The sequence below is a fragment of the Scyliorhinus torazame genome, chromosome 25, assembly GCF_047496885.1.
Source record: "Scyliorhinus torazame isolate Kashiwa2021f chromosome 25, sScyTor2.1, whole genome shotgun sequence".
NCBI classification, from domain to species: domain Eukaryota; kingdom Metazoa; phylum Chordata; class Chondrichthyes; order Carcharhiniformes; family Scyliorhinidae; genus Scyliorhinus; species Scyliorhinus torazame.
Window position 1 is genome coordinate 9,276,263 of NC_092731.1, and position 22,768 is coordinate 9,299,030.

The window sequence follows — 22,768 nt, forward strand, 5'->3', positions numbered from 1 at the left end:
CGGGGACCCAGGTCGCAGGGCAGGAGTCTCAGCAGTCCGCCTCCGCTGCTGCTATACCGTCTGGGGAACCACAGAGACGTAGTGATAGGGCCCGTAAGGCCATCAAGTTAGATACCTAGTAAGTTGGCACAGGTGCAGGGCACAGCTTAGTTTAGGGGCGAGGGCACCTGCATATAACCTTTCTAATTAAACTCACTGTCACACCAATGCAAGTTGCCTTTGGCTATTTTCGATGCTTGTCGGGCCGGGTAGGGGACTGAGTGCCACTGTGGTGGAACACTGAGCCCCGGTGGGTGTACTGTGCCCCTCCCCCCCACCCCGGACGTCCATGCCAGCCCTCCCCCAGTAATTCAACAGGGCCATGTGATGGAGTGTCCAGCACACATACAAGGACCACCCAGGTGGAGGGTGTAACTGTGGCCATGAGTCAGACATTATCTTACGGCTTGGAGCTCAGAGCTCAGCGCAGAGCAGGTTGTCATTATCCTCCATGGCATGGACCACACCCGCTTCCACAAGCAACCGTGTGAGCCCAGCCCATTGTGCCACAGGTGGATGTGTAATGGCGGGATGGTGTGGGAGGGGTGGTGTAGGAGGTGCGTCTCATGGGTGTTTTGGGAGGTGGGGGTGGTGGGTGATGAGGTGGCGCAGTACAGTGGTGTCAGTGCCTCTGCTCAGCAAACCCCCACCCCCCTAGTTGGTGAAACGTGCGGCGATCAACGTGTCCCATGCTCGCTGGCCCTGCCAGTGGCGTCGTGCAGCCTCCCGTCCATGTCCAGCCCCCATGTTCCTCCATTCACGCCCCCTCCCCATTCTCCTCATCTGGAGAGGCATGCTCTTCCTCGTGCTCCTCCTGCCCCTCTGCCTCCCCCTCCTTCAGCACATCGCCCCTCCGCTGGCCTATATTGTGGAGGACGCAACATACCACAACGATGCGGCCGACCCTCTCCGACTGGTACTGGAGGATAGGTCCAGGCACCTGAAGCGCATCTTCACCAGCCCGAAGCACCTCTCGATCACACACCTGGTCGCTGCATGGGCATCGTTGTATCGGGTCCCCGCATCGGTCTGTGAACTCTGAACAGGCGTCATCAGCCACGATCGCAACTGGTAACCCCTGTCACCCAGCAGCCATCCTCGAACGTGTTGGGTATGAATGATTGCGCCAGGTTAAACGGGTCATGCACCCTGCCCGGGTAACGGGCGCAGACATGCAGGATCCTCGTCACTGACCACCTGAACGTTCATGGAGTAGGACCCCTTCCTGTTCATGATCACGGCCCTGTTATCTGCTGGTGGCCACTTGCACCCCATCGATTGCCCCCTGGACCATGGGTGTCCTGGCCACGGCAGTGAAGCCCGCTGCCCGGGCATCCTGGTGGGCACGGTCCACAGGGAACTGAAGGTAGCGCTCCGCGGTGCCATACAGGGCGCCTGTCACTGCACGGATGCATCGGTGCACCGATGCCTGGGAGATGCCCACTCGGCGACTGGAACGACCCCGTCGCATAGACGTTCAGGGGCACCGTCACCTTGACGGCCACCGGGAGTGGGTGTCCACCCCCAGTCCCATGCGGTGCCAGGTGTGCCTTCAGGTAGCAGATATGGGCGACGGCTTCCCGGCTCATCCAGAGTCTCTGACTGCATGCCCTGTCCGGGAGGGCCTCGAATGACATGCGGCACCGATAAACACGAGGCCTCATCGGGCGCCTCCGTCGCCGTGGCTTCATTTCCTCCACCCCCTCTCCTCCTCCTCCTCATCGGTATCCTCATCCTCGTCGTGGTCCTCCTCCTTCTCCCCTCCAGCCTGAGTGGCTGCGACCTGCCCCTCTGCAGCCCATTGATCTGCTGCAGCCGCCACAGCCTCTCTGAGCCACCTGCGCTGACGCTGCCACAGGGCTGCATGCAGGGCAGCGGCCCACGCCACGGTGGCCAACATCGCTGGCTGGTGCCCAAACATTATGATCTGCAGGGGGTGGGAGGTAGACAACAAGTTTAACCATGGTGCATGACCCTCTCCACAACCAGAAGCCATGGGCTACGTGGCTGCCCTGGTTGGCAGTTTGCGCCCCAGCCACGCAGGCCCCCCACCCCCACCCACCCCCTTGGTGTTCCGACTCCTGTTGCCTATCCCTCCTGCCAGAGCCACCGTTGAATGGCGCAGCCCTCACCGGGGGATGCCGTGGCTGCGGCCCTGGACTTATGGAATGCCGCCACCTGGGGGGGTCCGGCACCGATCCGCACGGCCGGGAGGCCTGCGCTCAGCAAGTGCCCGGGGTCGGTGCCCATCAGCCTGGCCGCCGTAATGGCGTCCGTGGCTTTGGAACCACCCTACCATGCGGGCAGTTCCCGGCTGTCGGGACTGTCCTCCCCACGCCCCCACCAGAACCTGGAGGGCCTCCCCCCCACCCCCGCCAGCCACGGCCGTGCCCGTCCCGCCAGCCCTGGGTCCCCCCACGCCAACCCCTATCTCCTGCTGTCGCATTGTCAGCCAGCACGACTGGCTGACGATTTTTAAAACCCCATTAGAACCGCGCCGGCGTGACCGCGGGACTTCGGCTCAGCCGGGCCATAGTATCGCTGGGAGCCCGGAGAATCCTCATCGGACCACCTCAGGCGATTCTCTGGGCCGCGCGGCACCTTTCATGACCACACCGTTTGACCTCGTTTGGAGAATAGCAAAACGGCGTCGGACCGGCGTTGTGCGACTTTCTGTCGTGAACGGCGATTCTCCGAACCGGCGAGGGCTCGGAGAATCCCACCCAAGGTAGCTCAACTATTAATAACAATGAGTGACTGAGGTGCACATACTAGAAATGCTCCAGGTTTAATCCCCCGATCTTGATTGGTCTCAGCTAGAGTGTTGGTGGGATCTCTACAGTGCGCTTCAGCACATTGGAAGATTATGAAGTAAAACCAGTTACTTGACCCTAATTTGACTCCAGTGATACCCTCCCCGACTGGGAACGCAGGTAGCTGGACACTGAAAGAGGACAGATTTAAATTCAGATATGACGGCTCCCCTAATCCAAAAGCCAATTGACACTGGGAGGAAATTGTGCCTCATTGTGCCTGCTTTCCGGCCACAAAGTGGGGACAAAAAAGGTTTGCCTCTGGATGCTCAACTGTAGCTCACCAGAAACATGGTGATGAGCTCCGAGGCCCAATTTCAAACAAGTCTCAGACGTCCAGCATTCACACTGAAGTCATCTATTTTGGCCCTGAACCTGGAATAAAACCAATTTTCTGGCCGCTGTTTGTAGTGATCTGCATACCTGTATATATACAAGGGGTCAATATAAGTGCACTACAACTAAGCAATCACCAAGGGGAGCACAGGAGATGTATAAATATGGACAGACAGGAAGTCAGGGGGCACTCTTAACAGAAGCAGCAGCTGGTGAGCAGGACACAGACAGGCAGCTCAGATGGAACATAGTATAAGCGTTGGGGAGAGAACAAACTCACACAATAAAGCATCTACTTCAACTGTAAGACTACGAGCTTTATTCAGACATAAGGAATAAGACATGGTACCAGGTGACTTCAGAACGCTTACTAGAAGATTACACAAGATGCAGACAAAGAAAGATTGAAAGAACAAGAAAACACGTACCGGACATTCGACGTGGGGAGACTTCGCTGATTCAATGAAACTCGTTGGAACTCCACCGAAGCTGAAAACAACCGGTACTTTAAGTCATAGATGGAAAAGTTGTAAACAAATATTCGAGAATATATATCATAGCTAATGATTTGAGAACAGCCTCGGAAGAAACAAAAATAGCACTGCTCCTAGCAGACGTGAAGCTAGAGAAATCTATAACGGCTTTAAATACTTGAAAGGTGAGGACAACATCAAATTAGAAGTAATACTCAAAAAATTTGAAGATCACTGTAACATCAGTAACAATGCTACTTTAAGACATTCAATGCTTGGAGACCAAATTGCACAGGGAATGAGTGAAGCAAAACTCAAACAATCATTACCAGAACTGAAAGGTTTAACGCTGGAAATCGCGATTGAAAAGTGCAGATCGAAAGAAAAAAGTAACATTAACTTTTGACCAAGAGAAATCCACGTTAAAATGGCGTCTGAGCACATTTTAAAGTCCCCGGGGAAGAAAAGACGCAAATCGGGTTCTGTGCATGCACTGGAAACCGAAGACACGCATGCGCAGTCAAAACCAGCCGTTTTGCGCGAAGACCATTCTGCGCATGCGCAAGCCGCACATGCGCAGTTGAACAAAAACAGCACACCGTTCGAGGACGGATCTGCGCATGCGCACAGTAAAGGAAAATCGATTTGCACATGCGCAATCGATTGGTACGCATGACGTCAGGACCGTGATGATGATGTCAGAAGACTCCGACCACGCCCACTGAAAGGGTAAATGCCCAAAAATCACAAACAAGACTCTTAAAGGCACATAACCAAAAAATTCAACCTCAAAATGCACAACATTGCCTGAACTTCTACCAGCAGTTGAAACTAACTTTCACAACATCCTGGAACAAGCAGTTTGCACCACCCAAAGTGAAGAGCACAATGGCAAACCAGAAACCAAAGAAAATGATTTGTTCATTGATCATGAAGAGCACAATAACAAATCCAAAACAAAAAAATATGATTTGTTTATCGAAAAATACTACTCAGACATGGCTGAGTTATTCGGATATGCTAATCATAGTATCAGCGACATGGTTGAAAAACTCAACACGACTCTACTCATGGTACATGAATCCAATACCATGATGCAATGGCAGATTGTTGATACATTGGATGAGAGCAACCTGTCGAATGGCCAAGAAGAAAACAACGCCACACAGAGAGCACTGACCGACTCCGTTGAGAGAGCACAGATCGACTCCACAGAGAGGACACAACACGACTCCACACGGAGAGCGACGAAAGACTCCACAGAGAGAGCGATGCAAGCCTCCACAGAGAGCTCATTGACAGACTCCAAAATAGAAGCAATGAAAGACTCCATAGCGAACGCCATGCATGACCAAGACCATGAAGGTCTATCCACCTTATCTGAGCACCCAGGAAAAGACAATGTATGTGAGAACAGTCACAATGTGATCACAATCGACATACAGGATGTGCAGGATCACAGCGAGACTGACAGATCTATGCTCGTCTGTACAGAAGCACTCAACAATCAGAGTAGAGCTACTCATGAGTCCAGTGAGACCACGTCAATCGAAACCTCATCTATTCTAAACTACACACAAGAAAATGAAATCTTGAAAATTTTGACTCCAGAAGAGGAGCACCAAGAAACCAAAGATGATTCAAATGAACCAGAAATGACTCCAGAAGAGGAGCACCAAGAAACCAAAGATGATTCAAATGAACCAGAAATGACTCCAGAAGAGGAGCACCAAGAGACCACAGATGAAGCAGATCAACCAGAAATTACTCCAGAAGAGGAGCACCAAGAGACCACAGATGAAGCAGATCAACCAGAAATTACTCCAGAAGAGGAGCACCAAGGAAGCAAAGAAGAGGAATCAAATCCACCACAAATGACTGATGTCACCAAGATCAATGCAACATCAGATCATTCTCACAATCCTCAAGAAGAAACGCTCAATGAAACATCAGATACAACAAAGGACACTGACACCAATAACTTTGAGAATGACCCAAATTATCCACATGGAACAGTCATTGAGCGCAACAAGAACAACAAAAACCACAAGAAGCACAACAGAAACAAGAACAACAGCAACAATAAAAACAACAAGAAGCACAACAAGAACAACAACAAAAACTACAAGCACAACAAAATCAACATGAACAAGCATAACAAAGACAACAACAGCAACAACAAGCATGACAAAAACAACAAGAACAACAATGAAAACAACAAAAACAGAAACTACAAGCACAACAAAAACAACAACAAGAACGACTACAAAAACATCAAAGGCAGAAATGACAGAAACAACAGCAATGAAACAACAACCTGTACAACATAGTACAGCTCTGCACATGAAGGACAATGCAACAGCACACTCCAAAACAATGACAAGAGTACAAACATACCATGGCATGACAACAAATCTGACAAATTCACATTTTCTCCAGAACAAACAAGCGCACGAGCTTTCAAGGCAGATGACATACTGAATCGATACCACAAGCACAGAAAAAAGTCCACGTCAGTCAACATCAGTGGTTTGATCATTCAAACACCTCGTGATGATTTATTGGTTACTTAAAAACAAGAACACTGATGACATTCACAAAGAAAGTACAGTATCAACATCACCACGTCATCAACAGAAGAAAAAACTCAACTTAATAAATTCATCAAGTTGGACTCACGAACTTTTTTATTAAGATTGGACTCAGAAATATTAATTGGCTTTGTATAATAACCAATATCATCACAACTTGTACAGATATGCATATCATAATTAATTAAATTGTTTTGTAGAATTTTCTTTAACACTGTACAAAAAATATGTAAAAGGAAAAAGGGGGGATGTAGTGATCTGCATATCTGTATAGACAAGGGGTCGATGTAAATGCACTGCACTTAATCAATCACTGGAGGGAGCATGGGAGATGTATGAATATGGACAGACAGGAAGGCAGGGGGCACTCTTCACAGGAACGGCAGTTGGTGAGCAGGATACAGACCGGCAGTTCAGATGTAACATAGTATAAGCACTGGAGAGAGAACAAACTCACACAATAAAGCATCTACTTCAACTGTAAGACTACAAGCTTTATTCAGACACAAGGAATAAAACACTGTTTACTTACATACTTATGAATATTAATATCTGTGAAATATTAATGTATTCCTCTGTTATTTGTGTAACACTGTACACTTTTATAAGTCACCTTCTCTTTCAATTATATCAGATACCTCACTTAGCCCAAACTTTCTGCTGAGATGTGCATCATCTAATATCATCTGTTCCTTAGTCTTTGGAGACCGGTTTGATTATGAAGATAAAAGGTTTCTCACATTGATGGAGATGATTTCAGAAAATATGCGAGTTTTAAGTGGCCCCTGGATACAGGTATTTCCCTTTCTTTTAAAATCATAATGTGACTGAAACTAACTTAAACTGTCACATTTGCAGAAGATGCTCAAATAATGGGAGTGGCAGAGCGAGGAGCAGCTCGAGATTTTCAGAAGGATTTAAATTGATTATTTAACTGGGAAATATATGACAACTTGAATTTAAATGGATAAATAATGATCTGAGTTTGGAAATGAAGGTTTAGAAAGGGATCTGAGAGTATGTAGAATCCCGCTCATTGTTACCTGGATTTTTAGTCCAATATCAGAACCACTTCTCTGACTGGGTGCCATAATTATGTCCTGTGCCCTATGTTCGTTCTGCAATTTACTCCCACCCGTTTTTTTCCTGTCATTATTTAGAAACATAAGCCTTTTTCCCCAGCTTCTTAAAAATAAATTTAGAGCAGCCAATTCTGTTTTTTCCAATTAAGGGACAATTTAGCGTGGCCAATCCACCTACCCTGCACACCTTTTTGGGTTGTGGGGATGAGACCTCTGCAGATACGGGGAGAATGTACAAACTCCACATGGACAGTGACCCGGGGCCGGGGCTAATCATTGTATCACCGTGCTGCCTGTGCTTCTTTCCCAGATTAGTGCCAGCTCTTATTGGCTCACCTAACACCAAGAATTGAATCAAAGACTCTCTTGGTCCCTCTGGTTCGGAATGCGAACAGGAGATTGAACTGTATTTCATGCATTGTTCTGTTTGGGATAACTGAGTCCACACCAATCTAATGGGTGGGATTTACGGTCCACCCCGCCACATGTTTTTTGGCGGGGAAGCAGCCTGTCAGCGGTATCTACCGGTCCCGCCGTTGTCAATAGGATTTCCAGTGTGCCGGTGTGGGACCAGAATTTTCTGCCAGTGTGAACAGCCGGTAAATCTCATCCAATGTCACCATACGACCAGAAATATAAGTGATAACGAACATTTATTTTGCCTTGCAGCTGTACGATAACTTCCCGACGATCCTGGATTTCCTGCCTGGGCCTCACAAAAAGCTCTTCCAAAACACAGCAGATTTGCAGAATTTTATGAATCAAATGATTCAAAGTCATAAAGAAAGTTTGCAGAAAGATGTTCCCAGGGATTTTATCGACTGTTTCCTCATCAAGATGGAGGAGGTACTGGAAGAAGTTTTCATTTCACATTCGTACAGTTTCAATTTTCTTTTTACATTCGTACAGTTTCAATTTTCGTACCTGCTCCCCGAAGGTAAGGAGGTGTTTGGCTGGATACTGATGTGGTGAGTCCAACAGATTTACACAAAGCTTAACACCAGCTAAACAAGACCAGCATTTTGGGAACTAGTGTCGTAAATGTCTCGTTGACACCAATACAAAACAGCTAAAAAATTTAACATGTGGATTGGTGTGGTAGTATGCATTAGGGGTCATGTGGGACTGTGAAGCCGTGATGTCATTGGCTGACAGATCCCGGGTCCTGGTTGGCTGTTGACCTCTAGCTCCGCCCTGAAGGCGGAGTATAAGAACCAGGAGTTCTCCCCCGCAGGCCAGTCTGTTACTGAACTGCGGGGAACAAGTCACGCTTAATAAAGCCTCATCGACTTCATCGCTATTCGTCTCTCTTGAGTCTTTGTGCGCTACAATTTATTAAGCGTGCTTAAAGGACTATGGAGCTCAGGATCATCCCGGAATGCCTGAGGATCAGCCCCAACGCAGTGAACTCAGCAGCAGTTTGCACTCGAGGGTAAGCCCGGAAATTTTCCCTCTCATCGAAGACGCAGAGGATTTCCAGACGGCGTTCGCAGCGCTAAAGAGCATCTATATTCGCCCAGTGTACCAGATCTACGCACGCTACCAACTCGCAATGAGACGGCAAAGTCCCGGAGAATCGCTGGACGAATTCTACGCCGCGCTGCTAATTTTGGGACGGGCCTGCAACTGCCCGCCGGTAAACGTGATTGAACACATGGACATGTTGATGCGCGATGCTTTTGTCGCAGGTATGAACTCTCCCCAAATCCGCCAAAGACCTTTGGAAAAAGAGTCGCTGGGACTCTCAGAGGCACGGGCCCTTGCAGCCTCCATGGATGTAGCCGCGCGAAACGCCCGCGCGTACGGCCCCGACCGCGCGGCAGCCCCTTGGGCTCCGTGGACCTCCGTCGCGACAAACCCCCCCCCCCACCCCACAGGCTTGCGCGGTTCAGACTCCAAGTCGGCCCGGGGGAGCCCGCTGCTATTTCTGCGGCCAAGCGAAACACCCCCGGCAGCGCTGCTCGGCCCGCGCAGCGATTTGCAAAAGCTGCGGGAAAAAGGGCCATTTCGCGGCTGTGTGCCGGTCCCGGGAGGTCGCCGCTGTCCCAGGAGAAGAGGCAGTCCTGCGCGTTTCTAACGCTCCCCAACCCCCCCAGTGCCCTATGTACGACCCGCAAGCGCAACAATTTTGGGTCCCGGCCACCGCTGTCCCCGGAGAACAAGGAGTCCTGCGCGTTTCAAACGCTCCCCAACCCCCCCAGCGCCCCATGTGCGACCCGCAGGCGCCGCCATTTCGAGTCCCGGCCACCACGAGGGGAGGAGGTGCACCGCCATCTTGGGACCCCCAGCCCTGTGCGACGCATGGGGGCGGCCATTTTGTTCACCCCGCCACCATCTCGTGACACCCCAGCCATGTGTGATGCATGGGGGCGGCCATTTTGTTCACCCCTGCCGCCATCTTGGACGGCAACAACGGACCCCAGTATCGACGGCTCCACGGGGTTCGAGGAAGATGCTCAAGCACTACGATCACGTCTGGCCTCAATGACGCTGGACCAAGCACGGCCCCGGACGCTCCAGGCGACGGCAACAACGGTGCTGATAAACGGCCACGAGACACCATGCCTGCTCGACTCCGGGAGCACAGAAAGCTTCATCCACCCCGACACGGTAAGACGCTGTTTTTTGACCATCCGTCCCAGTGCGCAAAAGATTTCCCTAGCTGCAGGATCCCACTCCGTACAGATTAAAGGCTTCTGCACAGTAACCCTAACGGTGCAAGGGAGGGAGTTTAAAAACTACAGGCTCTACGTCCTTCCCCAACTCTGCGCGCCCACATTACTGGGATTAGACTTCCAGTGCAATCTGCAGAGCCTAACCTTCCAATTCGGCGGCCCAATACCCCCACTCACTATCTGCGGCCTCGCAACCCTCAAGGTTGAGCCCCCATCCTTGTTTGCAAACCTCACCCCGGATTGCAAACCCGTCGCCACTAGGAGCAGACGGTACAGCGCCCAGGACCGGACATTCATTCGGTCCGAAGTCCAGCGGCTACTGAAGGAAGGCATAATCCAGGCCAGCAATAGTCCCTGGAGAGCACAGGTGGTAGTAGTAAAGACAGGGGAGAAGCAAAGGATGGTCATAGACTATAGCCAGACCATCAACAGGTACACACAACTAGATGCGTACCCTCTCCCCCGCATATCCGACATGGTCAATCGGATTGCCCAATATAAGGTCTTCTCCACCGTGGACCTCAAGTCCGCCTACCATCAGCTCCCCATCCGCCCAAGTGACCGCAAGTACACAGCCTTCGAGGCAGACGGGCGATTATACCACTTCCTAAGGGTCCCATTTGGCGTCACAAACGGGGTCTCGGTCTTCCAACGAGAGATGGACCGAATGGTTGATCAACACGGGTTGCAGGCCACGTTCCCGTATCTCGACAACGTAACCATCTGCGGCCACGATCAGCAGGACCACGACGCCAACCTCCAAAAATTCCTCCAGACCGCTAAAGCCTTGAACCTCACATACAACGAGGACAAGTGCGTGTTTAGCACAAACCAGCTAGCCATCTTGGGATATGTAGTGCGCAATGGGATAATGGGCCCCGACCCCGAACGCATGCGCCCCCTCATGGAATTTCCCCTCCCTCACTGCTCAAAAGCCCTAAAACGCTGCCTGGGGTTCTTTTCATATTACGCCCAGTGGGTCCCCCAGTACGCAGACAAGGCCCGCCCCCTAATACAGACCACGACTTTCCCTCTGTCGACAGAGGCTTGCCAGGCCTTCAGCCGCATCAAAGCGGATATCGCAAAGGCCACGATGCACGCCATCGACGAGTCCCTCCCCTTCCAGGTCGAGAGCGACGCCTCCGATGTAGCTCTAGCGGCCACCCTTAACCAAGCGGGCAGACCCGTGGCCTTTTTCTCCCGAACCCTCCACGCTTCAGAAATCCGCCACTCCTCAGTGGAAAAGGAAGCCCAAGCCATAGTGGAAGCTGTGCGACATTGGAGGCATTACCTGGCCGGCAGGAGATTCACTCTCCTCACGGACCAACGGTCGGTAGCCTTCATGTTCGATAATGCACAGCGGGGCAAAATTAAAAACGACAAGATCTTAAGGTGGAGGATCGAGCTCTCCACCTTCAACTATGAGATCCTGTACCGTCCCGGAAAGCTGAACGAGCCGTCCGATGCCCTATCCCGCGGCACATGTGCCAACGCACAAATTAACCGCCTCCAAACCCTCCACGAGGACCTCTGCCACCCGGGGGTCACTCGGTTCTACCACTTTATAAAGTCCCGCAACCTCCCCTACTCTGTGGAGGAGGTCCGTACGGTCACAAGGAACTGCCACATCTGCGCAGAGTGCAAACCGCACTATTTCAGGCCGGATGGTGCGCACCTGATCAAGGCTTCCCGTCCCTTTGAACGCCTTAGTCTGGATTTCAAAGGGCCCCTCCCCTCCACCGACCGCAACACATACTTCCTGAATGTGGTGGACGAGTACTCCCGTTTCCCCTTCGCCATCCCCTGCCCTGACATGACAGCGGCCACAGTCATTAAAGCGCTTAACACCATATTCACACTGTTCGGTTGCCCCGCATACGTCCACAGCGACAGGGGGTCCTCCTTCATGAGTGACGAGCTGCGCCAGTTCCTGCTCAACAACGGTATAGCCTCGAGCAGGACGACCAGCTACAACCCCCGGGGGAACGGGCAAGTAGAGAGGGAGAACGGCACGGTCTGGAAGACCGTCCTACTGGCCCTACGGTCCAGGGACCTCCCAGTTTCACGGTGGCAGGAGGTCCTCCCAGACGCTCTCCACTCCATCCGGTCGCTGCTGTGTACTAGCACTAACCAAACGCCTCATGAGCGCCTCCTTGTCTTCCCCAGGAAGTCCTCCTCCGGAACGTCACTGCCGACCTGGCTGGTGGCCCCAGGACCCATCTTGCTCCAAAAACATGTGCGGGCGCACAAGTCGGTCCTCCTCCCAGGTCCGACCAGAAGTGAAGTTGAAGCAGAAACCGTAAGGCTCCCGGAGACGACAACACGGGAACAAGCACCACCACCGGGGCCGAGGCGATCGACAAGGACGACCAGACCGCCCGACCGACTCGTGGCACGGATGTAACACTACAATGTTGTGGACTTTAACGAGAACTTTTTTCTTTTCCCCCTTACGACCACTGTAAATAGTGCAAAACAAAAATAACCCTGTACATACTGTGATGACATGCAAAAGTTTTCCTCCCAGGACCAGCCTTGTAAACCCTTACCACCCCGCCGGGTTCATTTTTAACAGGGGGTGAATGTGGTAGTATGCATTAGGGGTCATGTGGGACTGTGAAGCCGTGATGTCATTGGCTGACAGATCCCGGGTCCTGGTTGGCTGTTGACCTCTAGCTTCGCCCTGAAGGCGGAATATAAGAACCAGGAGTTCTCCCCCGCAGGCCAGTCTGCTACTGAACTGCGGGGAACAAGTCACGCTTAATAAAGCCTCATCGACTTCATCGCTATTCGTCTCTCGTGAGTCTTTGTGCGCTACAATTGGTTAATAGCACAATCTGTATTTGAAAAGAAATCTGAAAGTGACTACACACAACATCAGGCCGTTAATATTTTAAAAGTAGATTAAATTTGTTTCAGGAGCAACACAAGCATGACTCGGAATTCATTCACATGAACTTGTTGTGGACAATAATGAACTTATTTTTGGCTGGAACTGAAACAATCAGCACGACACTGCAATGGGCTATCCAGATCCTGGCAAAGTATCCACAAGTTCAGGGTAAGCAACATTACTATAAGAGGTTGGAGGATTTCAACAGTCCAACACTTGGGATTTTTTGTGTTGGGAGAATGGAACATTCTCATTTCGGAATCCAGAATCTAATTTTAACCTGGGGGCAGGACAGCGGCATGAGAACTGGGACAGGAGTGAAGAGCTTACTACAACATGAGGTCTTGGGAAGTTTTAATTGTTGGGCTTCATTTAAATGTTGATATGTTGAATCCCACCGAAAGCTGACAGAGTTGCCAACAAAGGCAGCAGTAGTGAGCTGTGTTTCTAGTAGCAGGTGAACACCACTGGGGATAGCAGTAACAGCCTCCCCGAACAGGCGCCGGAATGTGGCGACTAGGGGCTTTTCACAGTAACTTCATTTGAAGCCTACTTGTGACAATAAGCGATTTTCATTTTCATCTGAGAGAATGGTCACTGCATTATACACATATGTACAACCATACAAATTAGGAGCAGGAGCAAGTCATTCAGCCCCTCGTGTCTGTTCCACCATATGATCATGGCTGATCTGATTGTAACCATTACTGTCTGATCTGCCCCATACACCCTTGTTATTCAACAATCTGTCCATTTCAGCCTCAGAAATATTGGAGACCCTGCCTCCACTGCTCCCCGGGGAAGGGAATTCCACAGACTATCCACCCGCATTGAAAACTTTCTCCTCATCTTGGTCTCAAATGGGTGACATCTTGGGCGGGATTGTCCGTCCAGCGACACCGGAATCGCAAAATGTGACTGGATGGAGAATCGCGCGTGAGGCCAAAATTGTGGCCAGTGCCAGGTGCCCGCCAGAATGCCAGGCTCCGGAGTGCCTCGACTGCATTGTCAAATATCTCCAGACGTAAAGTAAACGCTGTCAGCATATCATTAGGAGGCCTGAGCTGATATTCCAGGAGTCTCCGCGATCTCCACCTCTGCTGGTAAGAACTACCGACGGCGAGTTTCACTTGTCATTTCAAAAATCGGGCAACAGGTGCAGTGGCTGATGAGGGAAAAGACAGGAGAGGAGGTAGGACATGCAGAGGCAAGACTGTGGGATGGGCTGACCCCCCCACAGCACCATGGCATCCAGACATCCATTGCCGCAGCCTGAAAGGCAGCCATCTTGCTGCACACCCCACTGGCTTGTTGCGAGAGTGACACTGACCGTGTGGGTGTTCCCATTCCATCCCCCCCTTCCCAACTAGCTGCTTCCCGCCGGAGGGGCAGCACGTGGCCCACCCAAGGGCAGCGCCCACAATAGCCCTGCAGGAGGGCGCCCGACGGGGGATACGGAACGTACTGCTGGCATGGGTTGTGATAGCCAATAGTACCTCTGGCAGTAGGGGTGATGGTAGGGCCAGAGGCCGCCACATTGCAAGGAGTGAAGATGGATGGGGTGGGTTTGGGGATAGGGGGGGCCATGCGGGGGCAGGGTCTGCAGTGCAAACCGGGGCCACTGTGTAGCCCATTGGACCTGGTTGGACACAGGGGTACCAACATGCTAACATGTCTTCCACCCCATACAGACAATGGACGTCAGAATCCAACCAAGAATGGTGGCCTACATCTTAGTTGTTGCAGCCTTGGGGGATGCATTCAGGTTGTACGAGCTGGAGCTGCTCGGGGAGGTCACCGAGAACAGGAACCAGGTGGTGAGGATGGGGAGCTGGCAGACCAACAAGCCAAGGAAGAGATGGGAAGGAGGCACGGCATGAGGCCTCGTGTGAACTGGCAGCGTCTGCCATTCGAGGACCTGCCAGGCCGGGCATGCCTTCGCAGACTCCGACTGAGCAGGGGGACAATGCAACATTATTGCCAGATCATGGCGCACCGAGCACCACGGGGTATGGGGGAGGACACTCGTTCCCGGTGGCCGTCAAGGTGATGGTCGCCCTGATGCTTTACTCCATGGGTTCTTTCAGGGGCCGAGTAGGGACCTGTCTGGGATCTCACACACCTCGGTGCACAGGTGCATCCGCGCCGTCACAGAGGCCCTATATACCCGATTGGCACAGTATAATCAAACTCAATGTGGACTGAGCCGAGCCCACCAAGGTGCCCGGGCAGCGTGGTTCGCCGCCATCGCCAAGGTGCATTGGGTCCAGGGGGTGATCGACGGGATGCAAGGCACCAAACGAGCACCGGCCGTCTTCACAAACCGAAAGTGTTTCCACTTGCTGAATGTGCAGCAGCTGGTGTGCGACCATGAGATGCACATCGTGCACCCGATACCCGGGCAGCGTGCACAATGCCTGGCACACTCGACGGTTCCTGACCTCTTCAAGGCTGAAGGGTTGGTTTCTGGCTGTCAGGGGTTATTCACTGCAGTTGTGGCTGGTGGCGCCAATCCGGAGGCCACTGACTGATGGGGAGACCAGCCACAACGACACCCATGCAGCGACAGGGGCAGGATCAAGGCGTGCTTCAGCATCCTAAAGAGGAAGTTCAGGTCCCTGGATCGCTGTGAAGGGGCCCTCCAGTATATTGCTAGGAGAGTCTGAGACCTCCACAACATCGCACAGCCAGGGGCAAAATTCTGGAGGTGGAAGATGAACTCCAGGCCTCGTCCAACAAGGAGGCTGCGGAGGAGGCGCGGATGGGCAGGACATGGGGCTCAGGCACACACAGGAGGCCGCTAAATGTGTGCGCCAGGGCCGACACGCATGGAATGGTCTAATCGCCTCCAGATTGATTGCCGCAGGGGTCTGGCCAGTAGCCGAACCCCCTGGGCATCCACCCCCTCCCATGAACACCTCCCCTGTACCACCCCCACCACCTTACAACCCACTCTGAGATTCCTACCTGCCTCACCATGGGGTGTGGGCCCTGGGTTGGCAATAACAGAAGGTCCAGCCTTTGGGATGGGGGTGATGACGACCTGCTCTGCGATGAGCTCTGGTACTCTGTGCAGTTTGACAACATCTGACCCCTGCCCGCGGCAGCACTTTCCACCGTCCACCTGGGTGATTCTGCATGCAAGCTTTCCATTCCATCACATGGTCCCACTGAACGCTAGGGGTGGCGGAGGAAGGGGGTATGGGGTGGAGAGGGAAAGGGTGGGGCACCGGAGCGGTGAGCGCTGGCTGAACTGGGGTCCCTGGCCCAAGTCCACCCCCCGTCTGCTCATCTCACCCCCAGCGTCCCCCCTGCAGCCAGCCCAATCCATCCCTCACACGCGTCTGACAGAGCACCGAGGCAGGTTGAAACGTTGTGAACATGTGTTTATTGTGAAATGGTGAATGTATGTATACAGGTTTGTGCCCAGCCTCTAACACGATACTCTGTGCTGCACCCGTGCCAATCTAACTGGTGTGCACCTTTCTGGCCTTACGGACCCTAACGCTATGCCTAGGTGGATTACCAGGTGGTACATCAGGAGTGGAGGCGGCCTGCTGCGATTCCCGCCTTGTGATCTGGGTCCACTTTGGTGACTGTCTTCTGGAGCAACTGGGCCTGGATGAGCCCGGCTGCTGCTTGGGTGTCCCAGATGGCATGATGTCACCCTGTTCTGCCCGCTGGCAAAGACAGGAGTATGGGGGGTCCAAAGCGCTGTGGTGTTCCGGCACCTCCCTTGCCGGAGTCACTGGCATGAGCCCCATCACCTCCTCTCCCTCGGGGTGCCCCACGGCCCCCGGCCGATTCCATGGGACGGCGGTGAGGCACGATCAATTTGGCTGGAGACGAAGTTGAATTCAAACTGAGGTTTTATTAGTCTCTGAAGTGTGGCCTCCTACAGCAGCTGACGAAATGGCTGCGAGCTGAAGGCCACGCACATTTATAACCCGGCTCCTGGGCGGAGCTAGCATGCAGGGGCCCAGGTGAACCCTTAATATAAGAACACATTGGTTTGCCACATTCACCCCCTGTTAAAAGTGAGTCCGGAGGGGGTGGTGGATAACTATATATAATTCGCAAACTTTAATATTTACAGAACAGTAAAATAAAATGTCTCTGGTCATCCGTGGGCCGGTCAGAGGTTCAGCCAGTCCGGCACCTTCATCGTCCTCTATGATCGACGATGTGGAGCCGGTGATGTTGGTGCTGTCGTGGTCGAAGTTGACTCCGGGAGTGTGCCAAAATCCTCTTCATCAACGGGGGTGGGCATGGGGAGGACAGACAGTCCTAGGTGGGGTGATGGGAGAGGGTGGCGCCGGGGGCGATGGGAGTGGCGCGGGGGTGGAACCTGCTGGTGCCAGATCCCTGAGGGAGACGGTATCCTGGTGGCCGTCGGGGAACACCACGTAGGCATACTGTGGGTTTGCGTGGAGCAGGTGCACCCTTTCCACCAACGTATCCGCCTTGTGGAGCCGCACATGTTTACGGAGAAGCACGGTTCCCGGAGCTGTGAGCCAAGTTGGGAGCAATACCCGGGATATGGACTTCCTGGGGAAGGAAAAAGACGTTCATGCGGTGTACTGTTAGTAGCAGTGTAAAGTAACGAGCGAATAGAATGTAGTGCATCAGGGAGGACCTCTTGCCAGCGGGAGGCCGAGAGATTTCTGGACTGTTGGGCCAGCTGGACGGCCCTCCATACCGTCCCATTCTCCCTTTCTTCCTGTCCGTTTCCTCGGGGGTTGTAGCTCGTCGTTCTGCTGGAGGCGATACCCCTGCTGAGCAGGAACTGATGTAGCTCATCACTCATGAATGAGGATCCCCTGTCACTGTGGATGTAGGCGGGGTAGCCAAACAGAGTGAAGATAGAATTAAGGGCTTTAATGACGGTGGCAGACGTCATGTCGGGGCATGGGATGGCGAAGGGAAAACGGGAGTATTCATCGATCACACTGAGGAAATACGTGTGTCGGTCGGAGGAGGGGAGGGGGCCTTTGAAATCCACACTGGGGCGTTCAAAGGGGCGGGAAGCCTTCACCAGGTGCGTGAGGTCCGGCCGGTAGAAGTGCGGTTTGCACTCCGCACAGACCTGGCAGTCCTTGGTGATCGTCCTTACTTCCTCGACGGAGTAGGGCAAATTTCATGAATCTCCTGCCGGCCAGGTAATGTCTCCAATGTCGCACAGCCTCAACAATAGCCTGGGACTCCTTTTCGACGGATGAGTGCCAAATTTCGGAGGCATGGAGGGTGCGGGAAAATAATGTCACGGGCCTGCCTGCCTGGTTGAGGGTGGCGGCAAGGGTGATGCGTCGCTTTCTACTTGGAAAGGAAGTGTTTCGTCGACAGCGTGCATTCCAGTTTTGGCAACATCAGCTCTGATCCGGGTGAAAGCCTGTTGGGCCTTGGCAGTCAGGGGGAAATGAGTGGACTGTATGAGTGGGCGGGCCTTGTCCGCATAGTTTGGGACCCACTGAGCGTAATACGAGAAGAATCCCAGGCAGCGTTTGAGGGCCTTGGGGCAGTGGGGGAGGGGAAGCTCCATGAGGGGGCGCATGCGGTCGGCATCGGGCCCCAGAAATCTGTTCTGGACCAGAGGATGGCTAAGCGGTTTGTACGGAACACACACTTCTCCTTGTTATACCTGAGGTTGAGGAGAGTGGCGGTGCGGAGAAATTTAGCGAGGTTGGCGCTGTGGTCCTGCTGATCATGGCCGCAGATGGTCACATTGTCTAGTTACGGAAACATGACCCGCAAGCCGTACTGGTCGACCATTCGGTCCATCTCCCCTTGGAAGACCGAAAGCCCATTGGTGACACCGAAGGGGACCCTAAGGAAGTGATATAGCCGGCCGTCTGCCTCGAAGGCGATGTATGGCCGGTCCGATTTACGGATGGGGAGCTGGTGGTAAGCGGATTTCAGGTCCACCATTGAGAAGACCCAGAACTGTGCAATCTGGTTAACCATGTCAGATATGCGTGGGAGGGGGTACGCGTCGAGCTGCATGTACCTGTTGATGATCTGGCTGTAGTCCACGACCATTCGGTTTTTCTCCCCAGACTTAACCACAACCACTAGAGCTCGCCAGGGGCTGTTGCTGGCCTCAATGACTCCCTCCCGAAGCAACCGCTGGACCTCGGACCTGATGAAGGCCTCCTACAGCAGCTGACGAAATGGCTGCAAGCTGAAGGCAACGCATATTTATAACCCGGCTCCTGGGCGCATGCAGGGGCCCAGGTGAACATGTAGTGCAGGTTCTACAGTACAACCCTTAATATAAGAACACAGTGGTTTACCACAGGCGGTGCGAGCGGAGCAAACCCGAGGCTCATCTGCCAGTCCTGGAGGCCCGCTTCTGTCTCGAACAGGGTTTCAATGCGGATATCTTTGGCCCCAAGGCCTCCACCGCGGACGACACCCATAGACAGGGTGACACGCATTGCCGATACTACCTCCTGCCCCTGCAGGCAGTTGGACTTCTCCAACTGCATCTGCAGGCGCCGGGTGGTTGCTGACAACCCCTCATGCAGTCCCAGGCTCTGTGACTGCATCTCCACTGTCGCTGGGACTGCCCTTTCCAGAAGCCCAAAACCTATCTGGACAGCAGCTAGTCTGACAGTCCGCCTCCTCGGTGGTTCGTACCTCCACCTGATGTACCACAGCACGAGTGTAGAGCGCACTAGATAGTGTCCCAGGAGCCTCTTCACTAACATGCTCAACCGTGAGGTGAGTGTCTATGGGATAGTGGAGAGTGTTGGAGGCAGCTGTGTCGGGAAGTCAGTGTCATACCCGGACTTGTAATCCAGGGTGTCTTGGGCAGCGGTTTGAACGCTCGCATCGCTGTCTGTGTCGTCTTCCTTGCTGCTGTACACTGGGGGTTGGGGTTGTAGTTGGGTCAGGGGAAACCAGAAGGTCCCGCCTCATCGCCAGGGGATCCTGCAAGACACAAGGCATGATTGTGTTGTGGGTTGGAGTGGTGGTGGAAGGAGATGGTATGGGAGTGGTGGTGATGGAGGGGGGGTATTTGGGGGACGGGGGATGGTGGGCGGTGGTCTGGGTGTGGGGAACGGAGTGTTAATATGCGGCTGCAGCTTGTCAGCTTCTCGTGTCTTAACTCCGACACAGTTTCTCATTGAAATCGATTGTGTTCCACGTGGTGCCAGTGCTAGCCCATGAACGGCTGATGAACTGCTCCGGGAGTGGCACTACTTTTGCTGTGGTAGAACTCCACCAGTTCTGTCCCGGGGTCAGCAGATACGGCAGGATTCACCGCTCCCCGACGGTGATATCATAATTCGTTCCGACGCTGAAATCGAGGGTGGCGCCGGTTTGACGCCGGTTTTCTATGCTCCGCCCCCTCCAAAATGGAGTCATTGCATCGCACGCTATTGCACCGGCGTTGGCGCATCACCTGAAGGCCCTCCCCCGATGCTCCGCCGCTGATGGGCCGAGTGTGGTCTCAGCGGTCGGCAATCCGGCGTGGCGGCTGCGGACTGTGTCCAGTGCTGCCAGTTGGCCGGGTGCCGTGCTGCTGGCCAGTGCGGTCTTCGCGAGGGCTGGGTTGACTGGTGGGGGCTGGCCAGGGGGGCACATTTTGGTAGGTCGGGTCTGCACACGGCCGGCGCGAGTTTTACGGCACGACCGCTGCAGGTCATCGGCGTGCACATACGTGGCCACAGACCCGGCAATTCTCCAGCCGTTTGTATCGTGTGAGCTGGGAGTTTTACTCGGCGCGGCTGTTAGCTCCTCACCACTCACAGGATCGGTGAGGATTCGCCGCCGTATTTGGCCGTCGTAAAATGCCACTGTTCCCACGCTGGCATTGGCACTGAGCCTCCAAAACGGTGCATCCAGCCCATAGTCTCTGAAACGGAGAATCCCGCCTCTTATTTTTAAATTGTGTCACACTAGAGGAAACATCCTTCCAGCATTAACCCGTCAAATCCCATCAGGATCTTTTATGTTTCAATACAATCACATCTCATTCTTCTAAACTGCAATGGATACAGGACCAATCTGTACAATCTCTTCTCAGTGGATAACCCCTCCACCCCAAGAATCAGTTGAGTGAACCTTCTCACAATGCTTCCAATGCAATTATATCCTTTCTTAAATGAGACCAAAACCGTACACAGTAACTTAAGTGTGGTTTCACCAATGTACTGTACAACTGTCGCAAAATTTCCCCACCTTTATATTCCATTCCCCGAGCAATAAATAGCAACATTCTGTTTACCTTCCGAATTACTTGCTACACATGCATACTAACATTGTGTGATTCATGTAGCAGGGCACCTAAATTCCTCTTCTCACACCGAGACAGGTTCCAAGAAAAAGCTGATCACTTGGCAGGTCATTCCTCCCTCGCCTCCAACTTTCAACCGCTGCTCACTATCACAATCAGTTGCGTCTATCAATACCTCTGTGGTGACTGTGGCTCTGAACTTCCTCTTCTTGTTCCTTCAACTGGCATATCCTCCATTCTGCAATCGTGTTTTTCCCTGGATCTTCATTGTGTCAAAATTAAGCCTCATCCACTTGGTTTAAAAATATGGTGACTTTTCCAGTGTCCCAAAACGATACGATTCCTTACCTCCTTTAATTTTTTTGCTTCATCCTAAAATCTTCAGGCTTTAAAGAGCCAAACTTTGTGTGCCTAATCTTGGATTGTGGGCATTGATTTCCACCCCGGGTTTCTGAGTGAAAATATGTTAAATAAGCTCTAACTCTCCAGTAGTCTTCAACCAATATCTTGCAATTGGCTAAAACCATCAAATACATTGGCAGTCAGGTAAAGTAATGGTATCGGCCACAATGTGCGAAGTGTCACAGATGACATTGATGATGTTTGTAAATTAAATGTATTTAACAATTTAAAACTATCTTTCTTTGTCCTACCAGAAAAAATTCATAGTGAGATTGATGAAGTGGTTGGATCCTGTCGAAGACCCACTGTTGAAGATCGAGCAAAAATGCCATATACAGATGCCGTTATACACGAAGTTCAGCGATACATCGACCTTGTTCCCATGAGTCTTCCACACACGGTGACAAGAGATGTAGAATTCAGAGGATATCTGATTCCTAAGGTTGGAATCAAAACCATTATTTATACAGTTCATCATGATGTCAAAACAGCACGTTGTATTATGGAATTGCGTTTGAAACGCTACGACGATTGTTATTTGGGAAATTGTAGTAGATATTCCTTGCCACCATTCTCCCACAAAACACACAATGAGACACATAACTAGTTCTTTTCGTGATTGTTTTTTGTTAAGGGAGAAATATTGACTGGAATACCAGGAGGAAATTTTACATGATGAGAAGCTATTCAACAGCACGGATACATGGAAACTGGGCGGGATTCTCTGGTCGCCGACAGCGCATTCAGTGATCGCCCGGAGAATCCCTGTTTGTGCCAAAATCGGAGTTAGCACCGCTTTTGCAATGCTCCGCCCCCTCGAAAACGGCATACTCGCAGAGTACAGCGTACGCCGTCAGAACGACCTCTGGGCGTCCCCTGAGGCCCTCCCCCGATGCTCCAACCCCAACACGCCGGGTTCCCTACAGTGTGGAACACCTGTCCTTTCTATTTTCATGAACCTGGCGGGGCGGCTGCGGACTGAGTCCAGTGCCGCCACAGTCGGGGATGGGGGGTGGGGGGGAGACGTTTCGCAGGCAGGGAGGGCTTTGGCGTGGGCTGGGGGCACTGGATGGGGGATGTTCCGGGGATGGCGAGGCTGACTACAGGGGGGCAGGTTTTGGCAGGCTGGGTCCGTGCACGGCCGTGCCAATTTGCACGGTGCAGCCGCTGCAGGCCGCCGCCGTGAGCATGCGCAGCCACGGCAATTCTCCGGCCGTATCCACAG

General features: G+C 52.6%; 1 protein-coding gene and 1 long non-coding RNA gene across 4 annotated transcripts in view; one reads left to right on the forward strand and one right to left on the reverse strand.

Moving 5' to 3' along the window:
• Nucleotides 1-22,768, reverse strand: part of LOC140402296 (uncharacterized) — a 269,290-nt gene that overhangs the window by 125,711 nt on the left and 120,811 nt on the right. For all 3 annotated transcript variants that reach the window (XR_011938111.1, XR_011938110.1, XR_011938115.1), the window contains one exon: nucleotides 3,617-3,677. This is a non-coding gene — a long non-coding RNA (uncharacterized lncRNA). The remainder of the gene's footprint in view (nucleotides 1-3,616; nucleotides 3,678-22,768) is intronic.
• LOC140402295 (cytochrome P450 2C38-like) overlaps nucleotides 1-22,768 on the forward strand; it is a 102,045-nt gene that overhangs the window by 59,582 nt on the left and 19,695 nt on the right. Inside the window, exons 4-7 of the mRNA XM_072489965.1 lie at nucleotides 6,887-7,047; nucleotides 8,004-8,180; nucleotides 12,929-13,070; nucleotides 21,798-21,985. Of these exons, the coding sequence (XP_072346066.1) occupies nucleotides 6,887-7,047; nucleotides 8,004-8,180; nucleotides 12,929-13,070; nucleotides 21,798-21,985 (668 nt within the window). The remainder of the gene's footprint in view (nucleotides 1-6,886; nucleotides 7,048-8,003; nucleotides 8,181-12,928; nucleotides 13,071-21,797; nucleotides 21,986-22,768) is intronic.